This window comes from Rhipicephalus microplus, chromosome 10 (assembly GCF_043290135.1).
Source record: "Rhipicephalus microplus isolate Deutch F79 chromosome 10, USDA_Rmic, whole genome shotgun sequence".
Lineage (NCBI taxonomy): Eukaryota > Metazoa > Arthropoda > Arachnida > Ixodida > Ixodidae > Rhipicephalus > Rhipicephalus microplus.
Window position 1 is genome coordinate 7,704,466 of NC_134709.1, and position 16,759 is coordinate 7,721,224.

A 16,759-nucleotide genomic window follows, 5' to 3' on the forward strand; every position below is an offset into this window, starting at 1 on the left:
CTTGATGCTGTATACGTGTTCGTCCTGGTATGAGTATAAACCTGGTGTCCGGCTCTCTTATACGTTTTCTTTTCTCGTGGACTCAGAGGACCACACCCACACCTAGGGCCCGTAAAAGGACCCCGCGGTTTGCTATGAAAACTTCATTTTAACGTTTAGGGTTTTACGCCTGAAAACCACAATACGATATGGCATAGAAAAAAAACTAATTCAAAATAGACTCGGACATATAAAAATGAACCAATACAGATCCAAACTTACGAGATCAGCGTTCGGCGACACGTACTGCTTGATTGAATTTGGGTCGCCCGGAAGAAGAGGCGAGGCGTGAACAACTACTGTTGCCCTCCTTCGCGCACTTCCGCGCGGGTTTTTCTTGCGAGTAATCCGCGATGCTCGGAAGCGATGAAATCATCGTTGCGTCGACGCAGTCGCCGCTATGATATAGGGCAGTCACGTGGTTATAAAAGCATATACACCTTTCTGCACAAAATCCTCCGATTTAGCTCATTAAACGGTATACAGCGGTCCGGAAATGAGAGTGTAAGACATATTCTTCAGGGTGCGCAAAGTACGCAAGTGAAGGGAAAAAATCAAAGAAACTATAGGAAGTTTCACGTTGCACAAATCGCTTAGACCGTGGCCTCAAATGCATCTCCAGAAAAAAGGCTAACGTCCGGCTGAAAAGACTTCTTAGTGAACGCCGGAGTGGATAAGCGCTTGCGATTTACAGCTATGCGTTGCTTTATACGAAATGATGCGTTAGTTCGTATACTTTGGAGAGAACTAAAATGTGTGCATATGTGCGCTTTTATGAAATGTAAACTGCAAGCTAACTGTACATAGCTATGGTAATTTGTCATCTTCCTTCACTTTGCTACGGTTATTTTTAGTTCAGTTTTCTGGGGGGGTGGGGGAGAAAGGGAAGGGGTAACCACTTTTTTTTTTCGCAGCAGACATGACAGAAATGGAGTGGCTTAGATGATATAAACCTGAACCTCCACACAGTAAGACAGTTAACAAAGAAAACAGATAACTCCTGGTATCGAGGATGATTATAGCTCACGCATCGCACGATGGCGTTTTTGGGACGACGTTGCTATAGTTTCTCTGTCTCATTCATTGTTCTGTATGATGAAAAATAAGTTGTGCGGAATGCCGAAAGGTGGAAAAAGTTTTGTAAAACGGAATGGTTGTCATCCAGCAGCTCTGACTTTGAATTAGAGTTCATTTTGTTGTTTGGTACATTTATTTATTTAATAATACTGTCAACCCTCGCTTGAGGGTCATAACAGGGAGGGAGTACAATATGAGTACAAACAAAACACCTAAAAAAACCACTAAGCAATAAACACAGGAAAACAGAATGGGCAGTACTTCAACCATTACCAAAATAAGCATCAATTTCTCTGTCAAAAGTTTGTACATCGGTACTATTAATAACATGTTGGGGTAAAGAATTCCATTGTTCTATAGCATCCGGAAAACAAAAATCAGCTCCTGTGCGTCGCTCTGTTTTTTGTTTCCTATGAATTTGTTCACGGAACATACAGAGAAAGTTCAAACTACTACATCCGTGCAAACTTATTTGAAAGAAAGCTTCCTAAATGACAAAAAAAATGAAAAGCTTCCTTTCTTGTTACAGTTGCACCATGGAGCTGAGGCGAGGGTTAATTGAATGAAAGTTGCAGATGTGTCCACCCCCATGTAGTTGCGGCTGCTCTTGTGATGAGGGCTGGCTACATCAATACCTTACGTAATCAATCGAGGGGTATGTTGTCATATTATTTCTAATATCTCAGTTAAGGGAGGAACTGTTTACACACATACATCTCAATGGTCCGTAATTTATTTTAATCCCGATAGGTGAAGTTTTTTTCCCGAGCTGAGCCAGTTGATCCTTGGATTATCTACTGACTGTTGCGTATGAAATTATCAGCTATTTTGTAGTTGTTGGGAGATCTGCCGATGTGCGGTTCGTCTGCTGGGCTTTCCTGCTGATGCGAATACCCGTATTCACGGATTTTTCTGCGAACACCCGAAACCACAGTCACCGCACGTGGGATCCGATATCATCGCAGGGCAAAAGGAGAGGTCGCGCCAGACACCTCTTCCGTCATCTAAATTTAGCTGACTCAGAGACCCCGTTCCTTTTTGCTGCGCAGAGAGGCCGGCTGTGAGGTCTACAGGCGAAAAAGAAACAACGCAAAACAAAACAAAAAAAAGACGAGGACCACAATTCTGATCGGATAGCCAACCGCCATCGTAAACGGCACATGCGTTTCCGTATTGATTCTTATTTATGTAAGTTTTGCCAGCGTAAAAGCTCGTGAATCCGAGCTGAGGTTTTTGTGCATCCCTTCCCGCCACGGTGTTGTAGTGGTTGAGCTGCTCGACTGCTGGCCCGACGGTCGCAGGATTGAATCCTGACCACAGCGGCCGTATTTTCGATAGAAGCGAAAACACATAAAGCCACTGCAGGTAGATTTAGGTGCACGAGAGCCGTATGGATGGTCGAGGTTTCCGGAGCCCTCCACTATGGCGTCCCTCACAATTATGTCGTGGTTTTGGTTCACTAAACCCAAACAATTATCGTTGTTCGTGCGTCACTGAAGGACTATAGATATGGGAGGTGCGCGGCGTCCGCGACTGCACCGTTTCGACACGTATTCGATCGTTAGTGGCACCTCCACCAAATGCAACAAGGGAGTTCGCCTACAAAAACTCATTATTCTTGACAAAGCGTTAGCCACAACCACCTGCTTCAGGCAGAAAGTCCAGCAACGTCTTCAACGTCAACGTCTTCTTTCACACTGGCACAGAGCAAGAGCCGCAATATTCCGGTACAGCACAAGGAGTTAAGAATCTGACTCAGCAGCACATCATCATCATGCTTCTCAGCCTCTTATTCCACGTCTGGACGAAAGGTCTCGCCCTATGATCTACAGTTCACCATATCCTGTGCAAGCTGATCCCGTTTTATCCCTGCGAACTGATCAATTGTGTCGCTCCATTTAACTCTGGGTCTTCCGCGGCCAATTTTCACATTTCTTCGCAACCATTCTGTACCTCTTACTGTCCACTCCTTGTCTGTTTTACGCATTGCCTGGCCAATTAATTTCTTTCACTTGATGTCAATTAGGTTATCTGCAATCATTAGCGTGCGGAAGGTTGCCCATCGGAGGAGGGGGGGGGGGGCAAAGGTTCGTCACAGCTTCCCCCATTCTATGAAATTGCATGGGGCAGATTTTACCCCCACGCCCTCTTTGGCAAATAAGGTGTGGGAAAAATAAATGGTGCAAGAAAAGTACAGCGCGAAGGCTGGTGGACTGCATAGAGTGATATTCGATCCGTGAACAGTAACACAGTAAAAAGGGTGCGAAATGTACTACGTTATTTCACAAAGTGCAAGAAATTAAATGTAGCTATTGATGGATTGGGCATCAGGCGATCACAATACCCAATGCCATGCTGGCAAGACTAGATACGTAATTGCGTATGATCTTTTATAACGGTGGCACACGAGTACCTTTAGTCTCGGTTAGGGTCAATCCGGATCGGATTTCTTGATTACGCTCAACAAGTTGGTCGCTGCTACACGGTCCAGTTCAATCCGAGTCGAGTTGGCCGCAGACTTCAGCCAAATCACGATCAGTTCTGATCGCGATTAAATGTAACCCCCAACAGAGCCTGATCCAGATCGAGCCCAATCCAATCGGCCCTGTATCGCGAAAACGTGCCCGTGTGACACTGGTGTAACTTTGTGTCTATCACGATAAGCAGTTGTCTAATGCGATAAACGCGGCCGATGACTGTTGCATGACAAATAACTTTAGTCCTCTCAGTGGTTCCTGCAAGCGTGCGATAAAGGAGCGACGTTGCCCATGACAAGTTTGTTTTTTACCACAACGTAACGATGTAATCTTCCATATATAGTGACGTTTTACATATTTCATTCTAAGTTTGGTGGATCACCAGCATTTCCGCTTGCGACACTGAGTCATTCATTTGTAAGGTCAGTGCATCATTACCTGATTTGATTCTTCTTCTCGCTTTTTTTTAAGTATGTCGAACTCGCAAAATCTGTCGGTGGCGATATGATATTGACGAACATTAGAACGTCATGAACTACTGCGTAACCATTCCCTGCGTGCGTAGATGGCTTCGTGGACAGCGCGTTCTTGTGCGGTTACGCGCGCTCCGGTTTCTGCATTGAATGACGTCGGCGCTAAGCAGTGCACGGTGGTCACCATTTGCCCTCCTTGTCTCCGTGTCTGCCACACCACATTCCTCTGAAGCTCCTGCGTGTGCGTAACACTGTCTAGCCCGCAAGCAAAGCAGCCATACACACGTATCCATCCACTTGAAAAAAGTGCGCCACGCATACTACGAGACGGCTTGCCACCGTCGTCTTTCCTTCCATCACACTAGCTTCCACGTGTCGTCGCCACAGCAGTCCCGCGGGGTGAATGGTATATTTACACCGCAGAGTCGAGCTCTCCTCCTCTTCCAACCAACGCCCCAATCTCTCTCAGATGCCCACCGTCGTCCCCCTCTGTCGAGCTGAACCCTCCGCGCCCCTCTTCCCCGCAAACGCTGCATCGCATGTACTGCGGCGAAGCGAAGCAGAAAGGAGGAGATGGGGACGGCCCGCTATTTTCGAACCACCTAGCGTTCATCGTTTTTGACCGTCAGCTAGAACCGCTCCTACACCCCCTCCCACCGGGTTCCTCCACCCAACCAAACCTCCAAGGTCTCCACAGCGCATGCGTTTCCAGTGCACCTACACTTGTTGTTGCTTCTGCTGCCGCAACGGGCCCACATAGTCCCCCCACCACGTGAAACCCTCCTGATCGTTTTTTTTATCGTTATTTTGTTAGGACCCCCGGTTTGTTTGGTTGGCGGCCCCGAGTTCGGACTCTCCCCTCGCGGTGGCTGCGACGAGGGACGCGCGCGGTGTTCAGTGGCCTGGCGCTAGAGGACTCTGGGAAGCGTGCGTAGTTGCGCGAGCCCCGGTCGGGTTGGTTCGTTGCTTGGTGCGGCTTGGCTGACTGGGGCTGGGGGAGTTTCCGAAACGCAATTCGTCGCAGGGCCTTCGCACTGCCAGCAGCATTTTTGGCTCCGGACACTGCGCCACCGCGGTTCTTTCGTCTTCCCCCGTCGTATCATCCTGCTTTCTCCTCTCGGACCGAGCGGGACACGTGAGCCTGTTGCACTGCCTTCACCACTTTTGCAGCGTGGGCGCAATTTTTCGAGAAAGTTCGTTTTCGCGTCTTCTGCCAAACCCGGCGTCACAGAGCTTGTGCCAAGCTCGAAGCCGCGATCGGCAGTCATCCTCTACTCGCTGGTGTGCGCAGTGCTGTGCGGTTAACGGCGGTATACCCCTTGGGTGCGGAACCGAACGCTGTGCCCCGTGCCTAGATTCGAAGCCCTTTCTGGTCGACCGGTGCTGATCCCTTAGAAGAAATGGTACTCTCCACACCACCGTTGAAGAAGGTGAGGATGTCCTTGTTTGTAAAGCGAAGCACAAAAGACCGCAGTGAAAACCTATTCGTTTTGAACTAATGAAAGGTGCGCTGTTCATGTTAGTTCGAATGAACTTGGTTAGAAACGCCCAAGTAACTATTGCTTCTGATATTAATCAACTCAGCTTTATGAACTTTCTTGCACACGGAGTGAGCTGTATCTTAAAGGGTCGCAAGAAGTCGAGGCAAGAACCAACGCTTATACACACGGCACTGAGGAGTTTAGTACGCTAAGATACCAGAATTGTCTCTTAAGGGTCGGGACAGTATAAAGAAGAGGGTCCTGCCTATACCTGGCTTTAAAGTAGATTTACTTTTTCTTAATTATTTCCGACTTCACGCGCTTACAAAAGTGTGCTGTGTGAAACTGTGGTCGTCTGCGTGCCCGCTTGTGGCGTCCCGTTTTCTTCACCAACAGATCAAAACGTAGTCACATAGTGCATGTCGTGGTGCTAACAAGCACCGTTGCAAATGGTCAATGCAGAAAGATTGATTGAGGGAATCTATTGTTCGCTACATTTGACTGTGGTCTATCCAAGAAAATAAAGACGTTTTTAATGACATTATGATCTTTAATTAAAGGTACTTTTAATAGCAACAGATGACCGCGAGATAAAAAACGCCGCTAAATTTGTGAAAATATCACGAGAGTAGGTTTCCGTATATCCAGACTGACAGGAGCGGCGTTACTACAAGCCGCCCGGACAACCGGCTACCCGCCCTCCCAATTATTTTACATCCTCACACAAAACCTGATTAAAATTACTCATCTAAAGATGCTTATAGATTCATGTAGAACGCGATAGCGGCGTTTTCGTTATTATTGCTTGCTTGATTGGGAGGTTTCATACAACGATAAGGAACTACGAGCTGTGGCGTTCAGTTGCAACATTTAGTCGGTGTGTCTGTCCTTAAGACTTTCAGAGTGACAAAATGTTCAATGTTACCACAGAGCCGTGGTAGCAGTTCAAAAGGCAAGGGACCACGCGGTATCCACTGACCCTAGCAGAGAGCTTCGCCGAGCTTAACGCTCTTGCAAGTAGATCCATAGGTGTCCGAAAAAAAATGACTGTTGTATTGCCAATACTTTATCACGTCTTAGTGCGACTACTAAGAAGAAGATGTCTAATTACGAGAAGGATGGTGAAGTGAGCCTGGAACGAAAGTTTCTGGCCTACTGCTCCTCAGAGGGTAAACAAAATGTTGCGCCAGTTTGCACCGATCCATGAAGGTACTTGGATGCGTAAAACACACAAAACACGTCAGAACTGAACAGGACGAGCGCTTGTGAACTTCGTGCAGAATCAGTAGCTTTTGCTTCTTGTTTTGGTTTAATTGAGGTGCTGCTCATCATTTGTAGATTTGTCGTTTTACACATGTGTTTCCCTGATGCTCTTGCCTTTCGGTGTGTGACAAAACATGGTCATTTTCTGTAAAAAAAAAAACATTGCCTTGAAGTGACCGCTCTTGCTCCCCAGTTCTTCTAGTGTATGTTGTGTGTTTCGCGCTTCACAATACCTCAAAGCGTATAAGGGGATGAAAGAGAAGGAGAGGGTATGGTGACACAACCAACCTGCACAGGGACGGAACACGCGCAGAAGTTTTTACACCGTCGAACTCAATTGCTCTATATACTCACGAGCATCTAAACCTGTCTCGCTTAGACATCTCAATAAGCAATTTAAACCAAGTTGGGCAGTCGGAAACACGTAAATTCTCGACTACCCGCGAGGGGTCGAGAATCCTGATGATCTACGAAGCACTTAAGTGGCTACCTTTCAATCGCGCATTCGGGGCATGCGCATAGGAGTGGTGAATAGTCTCTGACGTCTGACACATACTGCACTTGGGGTTCTACTCTTGTCCAATCTTACAAAGGTATCGTCGCGTGGGTGCCCCACCCAGCTGCTACATATCTGCGCAGAACGCTACAAAACATGCCGCGTGCTCTCTTACTTTCCGAAACGCACGGACGCCAGCGCTTACGCAACGACGCGTTCTTATGGAACTTTATAGAATATTTTATGCTTTAGCAACCGCATCTACACAAGTCTACGAACTAGAAGGCGCTATACATGACATCATAGCACTAGAAAGGCACAACTCGAAGGACTACAAGCTTTCCAGCGTTACGACTAATATTAATATAACGACATTGGTGTTTTACGTCCCATAACCACGATCTGATTACGAGAGTAGTGAAGGGCTCCGGAATATTCCACCATCTATGGTTCCCTTACCGTGCACCTAAACCTAACTACCCGGGCCTCCGGCGTTTTCGCCTCCACCAATAACGCGGCCGCCGCGTCCGGGATATCGACCCCGCGACCTGCAGCAGGTGAGCAGCATGACCACAAGAGCACCACGGCGGGTCCAGTGCTACGACGTTATTTGTACAAATGACGAACTACAGTAAAATCTGGGTTCCTTGGACAGCGCTGCGTGGAGGCAACGACCAGTTGACTGATCTGTGTTTACTTCACGCACGCACTGCTACTCAGCCTGTTGTCAAACGAAAATAAAGAGATAAAATAGTTGTACCTGACTTCTGAAGAAAATTGTAGCGCAAAGTTATACACAGGGAAGAAAAACAAAGAAAAAAACACCGGACAGGCGCACTTTGTACTTCTGTGTGTTATTTCGCGCTACAATTGTTTTTTTTCTGCAGAAGCCATGAACTAACAAGCCTAAGAAGACCCAGTTTGTACGTGGTTTGCTATCCCACACTGAGAAACGGGGTAGCCAGCGTCAGGTGATAAGCAGGCTGATGCCCAGGACAAAGAAACCACAGCCGATGCACACGTGATACCGTTGACATTCCAGTCCCTCTCGCTACTTCACCTTTTTCTGGTCGTTCAACCTGACCTTTCTATGAATAGTCGATGGCGACGCCTAGCCGCCTCGCCTCGTCTCAAGTGTTGTTTTTCTCGCTTCCAGAGGAATAAAAATAAAATAAGGGTGTTCTCCCTCGACCGTCACGAGGTGAAAGGAATGCCGACAAAAAGAGAAAAAAAAAAGAGCAGATGAACGGAGAATAGACGCGGAGTTGGATACGTTCCTGGAATAGACCGATGAGTGATGACTGGTAAGCCCTCGTAACGTTGTCGAAGTTTTTTATTTATTATTTAAAGATGCGAAGTTTGCGACTGGCTGGAGAAGAGCATTGTTGGGTGCTCTAGATTTGGGCCGAAAAAGGCTGAGTTCTGGCCCAGGTGAATATGAAGAGCACCCTGATATTTTTTTGTGTTACTGAAGTTCAGTTTACGCATTCAATGCTAAGACTATAAATAGCGAAGCGTTTTAGACGCAGTTATCTAAATTTCGAAAGTTATTCGATATGCTGTATCATTCGACTGGGTTCTGGCATTATTCAATTCACCATCGACTCGGCCTACCAATCCAGTTTTCACACACTCCAAGGCCTGTACCGCCGACTCATTTTCACTGCAGTAGTAAACTAAGATCGTAAGTTTTCAATTATGTTATATGGTTCCAAATAGTTGAGTATTTGACCACCAGGACTTTTAAGATTTCTGTGCGTTCTGGCGCAGGATGAATAGACTGATTACAAAGTAGCGAAGCAGGGCATCATGTACCCACACGGGATGGTCTCAATCGGTTGCCTTAAAGGTGTACTGAAACGATCTTGAGAGACATCACAAAAGGGGCATGTTTGGTTTATATTGTGCGTAGTGTCAATGCTCTCCACACATCAGAGTAAGACAACAGGTACAAAATATTTCACTTTGATTTCAAAGTTTTCTTAGCTCAGAATTTGCAAGCCTCCCCTCCCCCTTCATCCGTAATAATGACCCGATGAGTAGACACCGAATGAACACAGTTTTCACGAGTTTGAGAGCTCTGCGCCTTTCATGCAGCCTCAATTGAAGAAACCACCGTCAGTGTCGATGGATGACAGATTTGCCGCCAGTACGCCACGAGTTGATTATACGTTATTGAGAAGCCGCTCTTTCCATATCGAAACCAAAAGTGTTTCTTAAGGTAGCGGTAATAAATATGTACTCGATTCATTGCCCGGCAACACAGAATTTGTACTAGGTTTGTAGACACTAGCGTAATTTACTCAGAGCAACAATTAAAAATGTTTGAAATTCATGTCAGTAGTCCTTTGAAACACGCGGAGTCTAGAGAGTTTTCAACGCCGTTGCCGTTTTCTTGGAAAACGGTCTGCTTTCTTATTTTCGCAGTTTCAAGCACGACGAGACCTTCGCATAAATATACCCCACAATACATTCTTGGCAGCTTCAGTCACACAGCACAAATGGAGGTCGATGAACTACCGACACTTCGGTCGCCCATGCAGTAAACCACCGATGGGTTCCCTCGCTGAACCGACCTTCTATTTAGTGGTGGCACCGACCAGCGATAAGTGGCTTTTTCTCTGTCTTTTCCTATTACCTTTGAAGAACTTAAGGGCAGGACTAAAAAAACCAATAAAAAATAGGCTGGTCTTTGTTTCTCAAACTTGGAGGCAGCGGCTATTTGGGTCCGAAACGACGGCCCGCTTCTAGCTGCTTCATAGGCAAACACTTTCCACTCAACCACGGCGGCGTATTCTCTGCAGGCTCTCGCTCGCCTGCCTTATTATCTCAACATTTATACGCGTCGTCTGAAGCCGCCACCGCACAAGGCGACAGCTGCAACTATATACTTGTGGCGCGATGAATGTTAAGCGAGGCCAAAGAAAACTCCTCGTGTGCTATCCTCTTCAGTGGTGGTAGCTGCGTTTGTGTACGCAATGCGACATGCTAGTTGCGTCCGTTTGTGGCTAAACGAAGAGCAACATACATGGCTAATTGGATGGACTGAACTTTCTCCATACTCTGTATTTCTTTACTTGACCTCAGTGTAATTAGTAAGACTGCAATCGATCACTGTGATGTAAGGCATTACGATGTTCGACGTGTCGTCGGACGTGCCGCATTCCAGCACCAACGTCAAAAGTATTACTTTTCCCGAAATGAATTCAACCAAAAGTGATTGCGCGCACATTTGGAGCCTATATTATTCCACTCTTTTCATGTGAAAATGGAACGCAACTGACAGCAGAATAATTCAACATTTAATTGTATGCTAATTACCACTGTTACTGAATATAACGCAAAGCAACACATTACTTCATTTTCTTGGAACATAATATTGAGTGCCTTATAATTATGCTATGTGTATTTGACGCAAGACAGCGCACCATAATTCGTACCTGAAGCGGTTACAGATGCCTTGCACCAACGTAATTTAAACAGCCTCGTTGGAGCACCACATGACGGAATGCGAACTTAGTGATGTCGCGTTAGTGTTATCAGTAGATCGCACGTTGGTTCCTTCGTTACTCATGCGCAAAGTCCCAACAGTGTTTCAGCGACGTCTTTATCGTACTTAAGCAGGTTAATGGCCTCGTGATTATGCTACCTTGATACGTAATCTACCATGCTGTGCGTCCACGGCGTCACATTTAAGCTCGGTTCAACAACAACAAAAAAAAAACGGTATCAATACTCCGTTATGAACCAAGAAAAATGTGCTCACTTCACACTGAGCTGTCCCCGCCGTATAGTTTTCAAAAAGGAACTAGACGGGACTCTGGCGCTGTGATCGTTTCGCGACCATGGGAATGAAGGGTATAGTACATGGATTTGCCTATTTACAGTGTTCGTGCATGGGAGTTTGGAACGCGCTTGTGGCTTTGTTTATTGCAGTGTTTTGGTTTTGTTTCGAATAAAAGAACAAACAGTTTTGAACTTCGTGACTTGATTCAAATTGGTGAACCTAAAAGGTTAAGGTGTGGAAGGGTAACTGCTAAACCTTTGCTGAATTTTGTTTTCAAGATAAGCGGATTCAGGCCCATGGAACAGAAATAATGAAGATGAAACCAATACCTGCACTACCCATTTTCCGCATGCTGGTGGAAGCGGCGAGCGTATACAGGAACTTTCATAGACACCAGCTCCAGGGTTCCCTCTAGTGTAGTAATACGAACTCCACAGTCCCTGCCCCTCCCGAAATAGCATTTCTACAAGCTGACAACCACCAGTTCGCAGCACACGGGCTACAAGATGATTCACACGAATTTCTCAGGCAGGGGCTTTCTATGTAGCTTGACTTCCCCGGGATGGCGTTGGTCCTGGGTTCGATTCCCGGAGCAGGGTGATTTTTTCAAGCTTTCTTTCTGAGCTACGATCGGGTGGTTGTCAGCCTTCCCTTCCATAACTCTTCCGCCACCATGTAGGTTTCCGTAGAACTCATTTGCGAGATTCATCGGTTTTAGAGCACAGCTTTTAGGCTCCCGTTCCTGCGTTCAAACGAGTGCTTGCCACAGGAATTGAACAAGCCCCACTGCAATGTACAGCTGATGCGAGTGTCCAACAAACACGAAACATGTGCCTTGGTCTGGGCAAGCAAAGAAGAAGACTGGTATACGTAGCACTAAATCGGGCCACAGACATCAACAGGGTCCGTCTCACCATTGTAGACAATGACTTCAGATTCTACCACGCAAAACGCAATCCAGACAGAACACTAACCGATGAGTTTCATCTGTTCCAGTCTCAGAAACTCGAAGCAGTCGCTGCTAAAAGCTGATTGAGCAGCCGCATTATCGGCCTCCCTGCTCAATGTTTGCTTCTTTGCCGCACACGCCAAGTACATACGTCACGATCCCGTTTTACGGTATGGCCATTTACTTTTAGATGCCTAAGCTTGGGTGGATCTCTAACAACCCCTCGAAGTCATAGACTACCAGTGCCCTCACAGAGACTACAACAGAACGGCGGGAGTGGCTATTTATACGCGTACGGGTATGCCCGGAGTATCCGATCGAAATATTTGGCACCTCAGATGAAGATGGTGAACTGTGTGCTGCAAAGTTGCGTAACGACTTGCTGGTATTGGCTGTGTACTCCTTGTTCACCGCGCTTACCGAAGAGATCGTGCACTTTTCGCGCTTAGCACTAACCGCACATCGACCACCACTAATGTTAGTTGTGGGCGAGGTTAGTATAGACATAAAACATACAAGGCATTCCTACCACTTATGCGCGAACCACTCCACTAACGTGGCTACCTCGCGAAACTCTTGCATAGAACTCGTCTTTAAAAGCCACGCGTTGTGACAAGTCAGACATACCTGACTTCTCCAACCACAAAGCTTCCAATATTACAATTAAAAAAAAAAGACAGGCAGACATGTGTTCCATAGACAGGGAAAGAGAGTTCTGGAAAATAAATAGTACATATCCAACTGCACAGATATGCATGTCTTAAATTTTTTGTCACAACTTATCGCGAAATAAAAACACTTAAACAGTTGCGCCAAGAATTCGCATTTGGCAGTATCGTCGTCATCGGAAACAATTTTTTATTTAAATAAATAATGAATAGAGAAACAGTTGCCACCATTTCTTGGCGATGGCTATCCCTTTCCACATGGTTGTTAGTATAGAAAAAAAGCGGGGATAATTCATTCCTGCTTTACGTAGTTTCAAGAGTTCTCGTCTGAACAGCGCGCACAAAAACGTAGTGTGCACTTGCAATGCACTTCCCTCAGTATTCATCAAATATATCAGTGCCTACGGGAAAAAAAAATTACGTAAACAACCATCAAGCTCTTTCACTGTTTTGCGATTTATCGAAGATGGCTGTGGGCTTAGTATTATCGCTTTGTTTCGTTTTGTTCTTCGGTACTCTGTGAGGTCTTGTTCCGCAAACCGGACTCGCGTAACCCGACTTCGCCTGCCTCGAGTGCGACAGCTGCGGGTCGTCTTGAAGAGCCTTTCCCCGTGACACTGCACAGTCTCGCGACAAGAAGACGTCGTCCGCGGGCTACAGCGAAGCGGCAGCGGCAGCGCCACCGCAACTTCAAAGGCGGGGGCCGTCGGCTATTACGGGCCTCGGTGTTCGTCAGACATTCACTCGCATCAAGACGCATCCTTGATTTGCGTCGTTGGCACGAAGTCGCGCACACCAGAGTGCGGTGCTGTGACCCATTGGGATGGCTGCCAGCAGTTCTTCCGCTGCAGTCCTGCTCTGATGCACCTGACGTCTTCTTGTTCTTCTTCCGGCTACTCATTCTACATGCACTACCTCTGCCACCCTGCTCTATGCCTTCCCTCGGTCTGTTTCTTCTTCCGTCCCACTCTGGTTCTCGCCACTGCGGCTCAGTGTCCTTCTACGCCATGTAACTGACTGCATGTTTGTGTGTGTGTGTGTTGTGTTATCTTTCTCTCTCTTTTTCCACTCTTTTATCTCCCTTTAAACCCCTCCCTTCTCGTTCCCACGTGTAGGGTAGCAAACCGGCTTTCCTGAACTCGTTAACCTCCCTGTCTTCCCTTCTCTACCATTTTTTTTCTTCCTTTTTGAGCACTACTACCCGCAGAGACGATTGCTCTCGCTCGTCTTGACAACAGACCGATGTCGTTGGAAAGTATTCTCGCATGTCATCCCGAAAAGTTCTCCAGAATTCAATCAACCAAACAGTGCTAAAATTACTAGTAATGAACAACAGATTTGCTCGACCGCCTGTAGTCTCCGAATGATGTCGTGTACCGCACAAGACCGCCGCTCTACTCGGTGACCTTTTGTATGTACGCTCCCCCTCTCATTCTTTACCCTTCTTTCAATCTACCTTTCGCCTGTGCAGGGGAAGCATAGCGGTTATGTCAAACTGGTTAACATTCCTGCCTTTCGTCTCTCTCTCTCTCTCTCTTGTTTTCATTCTTATCTCTTTCTAAGCAAAATGTTCTTTCTCTTTTACTCTATTGATCCCCCCCTGCCCACGCGTAGGGTAGCAAACCGGGTGTACTCTAGTTAGATATTTGGATAGGCTTCAGCGCAATTTAGACGAAAGCCATAGGAGACACACACAACACAGACAGCGCTCGTCTTTCTTCCGTCTGTCTCCTATGGTCTTTGTATAAATTGCGCCGAAGCCTATCCAATCATGTACCAACTCGCCAGGGTCAAAGTGCTTTTGGTACTCGAGTTAGCCTCCCTGCCTTTCCTATATTCCCTCTATCAGTGCCGTAGTGACACACCAAGTCCGTAAAAGAATGACGTGCCTCCAGTGTTAAGGAACACGTCATTCGCATGCCCCGTCGTGGTGGTCTATCTGGGTAAGGTACTCGGCTGCTGACCCACAGGTAGCGGCATCGAATCCCGGCTGCGGCGGCTGCATTTTCGATGGAGGCGGAAATGTTGTCGGCCCGTGTGCTCAGATTTGGGTGCACGTTAAAGAACCCCAGTTGGTCGAAATTTCCGGAGCCCTCCGCTACGGCGTCTCTCATAATCATGTGGCGGTTTGGGGACGTTAAACCTCACATATCTATTTATCACGTCATTCGCAAACTGCATTTCTACTTGCTACAATATTTTGATGCGTTTCTGCCCTTCGCCTTCTTTCGATTACGAAATCCTCTGAGCTCCCTGACGTCATGTGCAACGCAGGCGGCGCGAATGACGACTTCCTCAGCTTGGAGGGGGAGAGGTTAAGAACGGCGAGGGAAATGGCGCCTCGAGCCGGTGCTTATTTTTACAACTCGTGCTTCAAGAGTTGTTTTCTCTTTCTCTCTTTCTAAATTTTTTCTTCAGTTTTTTTTTCGGAAGAATTTGCAAATGCACGACGAGTTGCGAAGCTTAGTTTACCCATCTGTTGTACCAGGCTGCCCGGTTAGTCTTACGTGGAGTGTCGACGCGAAAGCAACAAGGCCTCTCGGGTTTCCACTACCGCCGCGTGCAGCACCAACCCTGCGCCCTGCTTCGAAATTTGGCCTCAAGTACCACTGTTGCCATTGCCTTGAAACAGCGGCTACAAGGCTCACTGTTTAGTTAACCTTCGCGACGTTAATTCAGCTGAACTAAGCTGTGCGTATTTTAAACCTTCATTTGCTATTATAACCATCATAGGCATAAAAATTGAGGAGATAATGCAGGTCAATGTTTCATTGTGAAATCTTCAACAGACATCCCAGCGCATGAATGTCAGCACGAAATGACGGATTTCAGTTATTTTGTTTGTTCCCTTTTCCCCATATTTTGAGCCACCATGTTAGAATTTTTCTATTTCCCCTTTCCGCATCTTCCTACGTTAAATCTCTCGTCTCATAAGAGGACAATCCATGGTTCATTTTCACCGATTAAGAAATATGTAGGCACCAGTAGACACTGAAAAGATTAGACATCGTAGCATTATGGCGAGGGAAGTTCAACTAGGCGTCGCCACCTGCATTTTTCTTTTCTCCCGCTTTTCTCCCATAGGAAGCGTTTTCTCGCAGCAAGGATTGCACTTTTGCTATTCTAGAAGGACGACTTACAAATACGAGAAAAATTGTTTCTCTTTATTCCGCCTCATGAGGTATGCGTAGCAGGCGTAGTTGTTGAAGGCCAGAGCATCGCTACTAGAGACCCACATTTCGAGTATAGTCGTCTGACCCCCGTGTTCACAATCGCTCCTTCACTCAAGCGCTCTCCTCGACTCGCAAAAGTCGACGGGAGCGCCGTCTCTTGGCCGAACATGTCACTGCATGTCGGCAATATTCTGCAGCGATTCTTGAGAAGCCCAGCGTCGATTTCAGTCGAGCAGCGGCGTATAGTGCTCAACTCGCTCGAGTGAAGGATGGAATTCGAGTGGATGAGCATTTCCGAATACGGTGGTGAGCATTTAACACACGTTTACGCTGCGTAAATACGCGCTGCGCAGCGCTAACGAAACACGCGCGCGCTTATGTGCGAGAGTTCTACGCCCAGCCTTGATTACAAACCACGTGACTACTGGTTTCTATCCTCGTTCTTTTCGAGTGGCTAGACAAATCGTTGTAACCGCCTGTCGTAGCTAAAGAAATAATATGCATACAACCAGAAAAGCAAACAGAACAGGAGCAGAGAGAGAGAAAGAGAGAGAGTGTTGGCTTCGTTTTCGTCTCCTTGTGAAGAGGAGAACACACGTTTTTTGGTGCGTCTGTCAATAATGTGTTCGGCACTTTCTTTGCTCGGCGTGCTCCGGTGTTAAAAACAAAGAGCGAGAAAAAAGAAGAGCGGTTCTTTTCCGTCACGCGGAAGTGCCAGACTTGGCACGCTCCAGCAGCCACGGCTCTCCGAGAGCTTTAAATATATATTTGTCTTGCGCATGCCTGACCCAACACGCCACCCAGTTGACTGGGTGGAGTTGTACGGACGGCAATACTCGAGTACGCTTCGGTGAAACTGTACGCACGTTTGTTCGG

At 46.9% G+C, this 16,759-nt stretch overlaps 2 protein-coding genes across 4 annotated transcripts in view; one reads left to right on the forward strand and one right to left on the reverse strand.

Annotated features, from left to right (window-relative positions):
- LOC119180953 (uncharacterized) overlaps nucleotides 1–16,759 on the forward strand; it is a 311,773-nt gene that overhangs the window by 93,867 nt on the left and 201,147 nt on the right. The window contains exon 1 of one of the 2 annotated variants that reach the window (XM_037432096.2): nucleotides 5,025–5,496. The exons of the other annotated variant lie outside the window; for it this stretch is intronic. Coding sequence (XP_037287993.2) covers nucleotides 5,467–5,496 — 30 coding nt within the window. The 5' untranslated portion in view covers nucleotides 5,025–5,466. Of the gene's footprint in view, nucleotides 1–5,024; nucleotides 5,497–16,759 lie in introns of those variants that run through there. 2 annotated transcript variants of the gene reach the window in all.
- Nucleotides 1–16,759, reverse strand: part of LOC142774551 (uncharacterized) — a 149,475-nt gene that overhangs the window by 34,242 nt on the left and 98,474 nt on the right. The window lies entirely within an intron of this gene.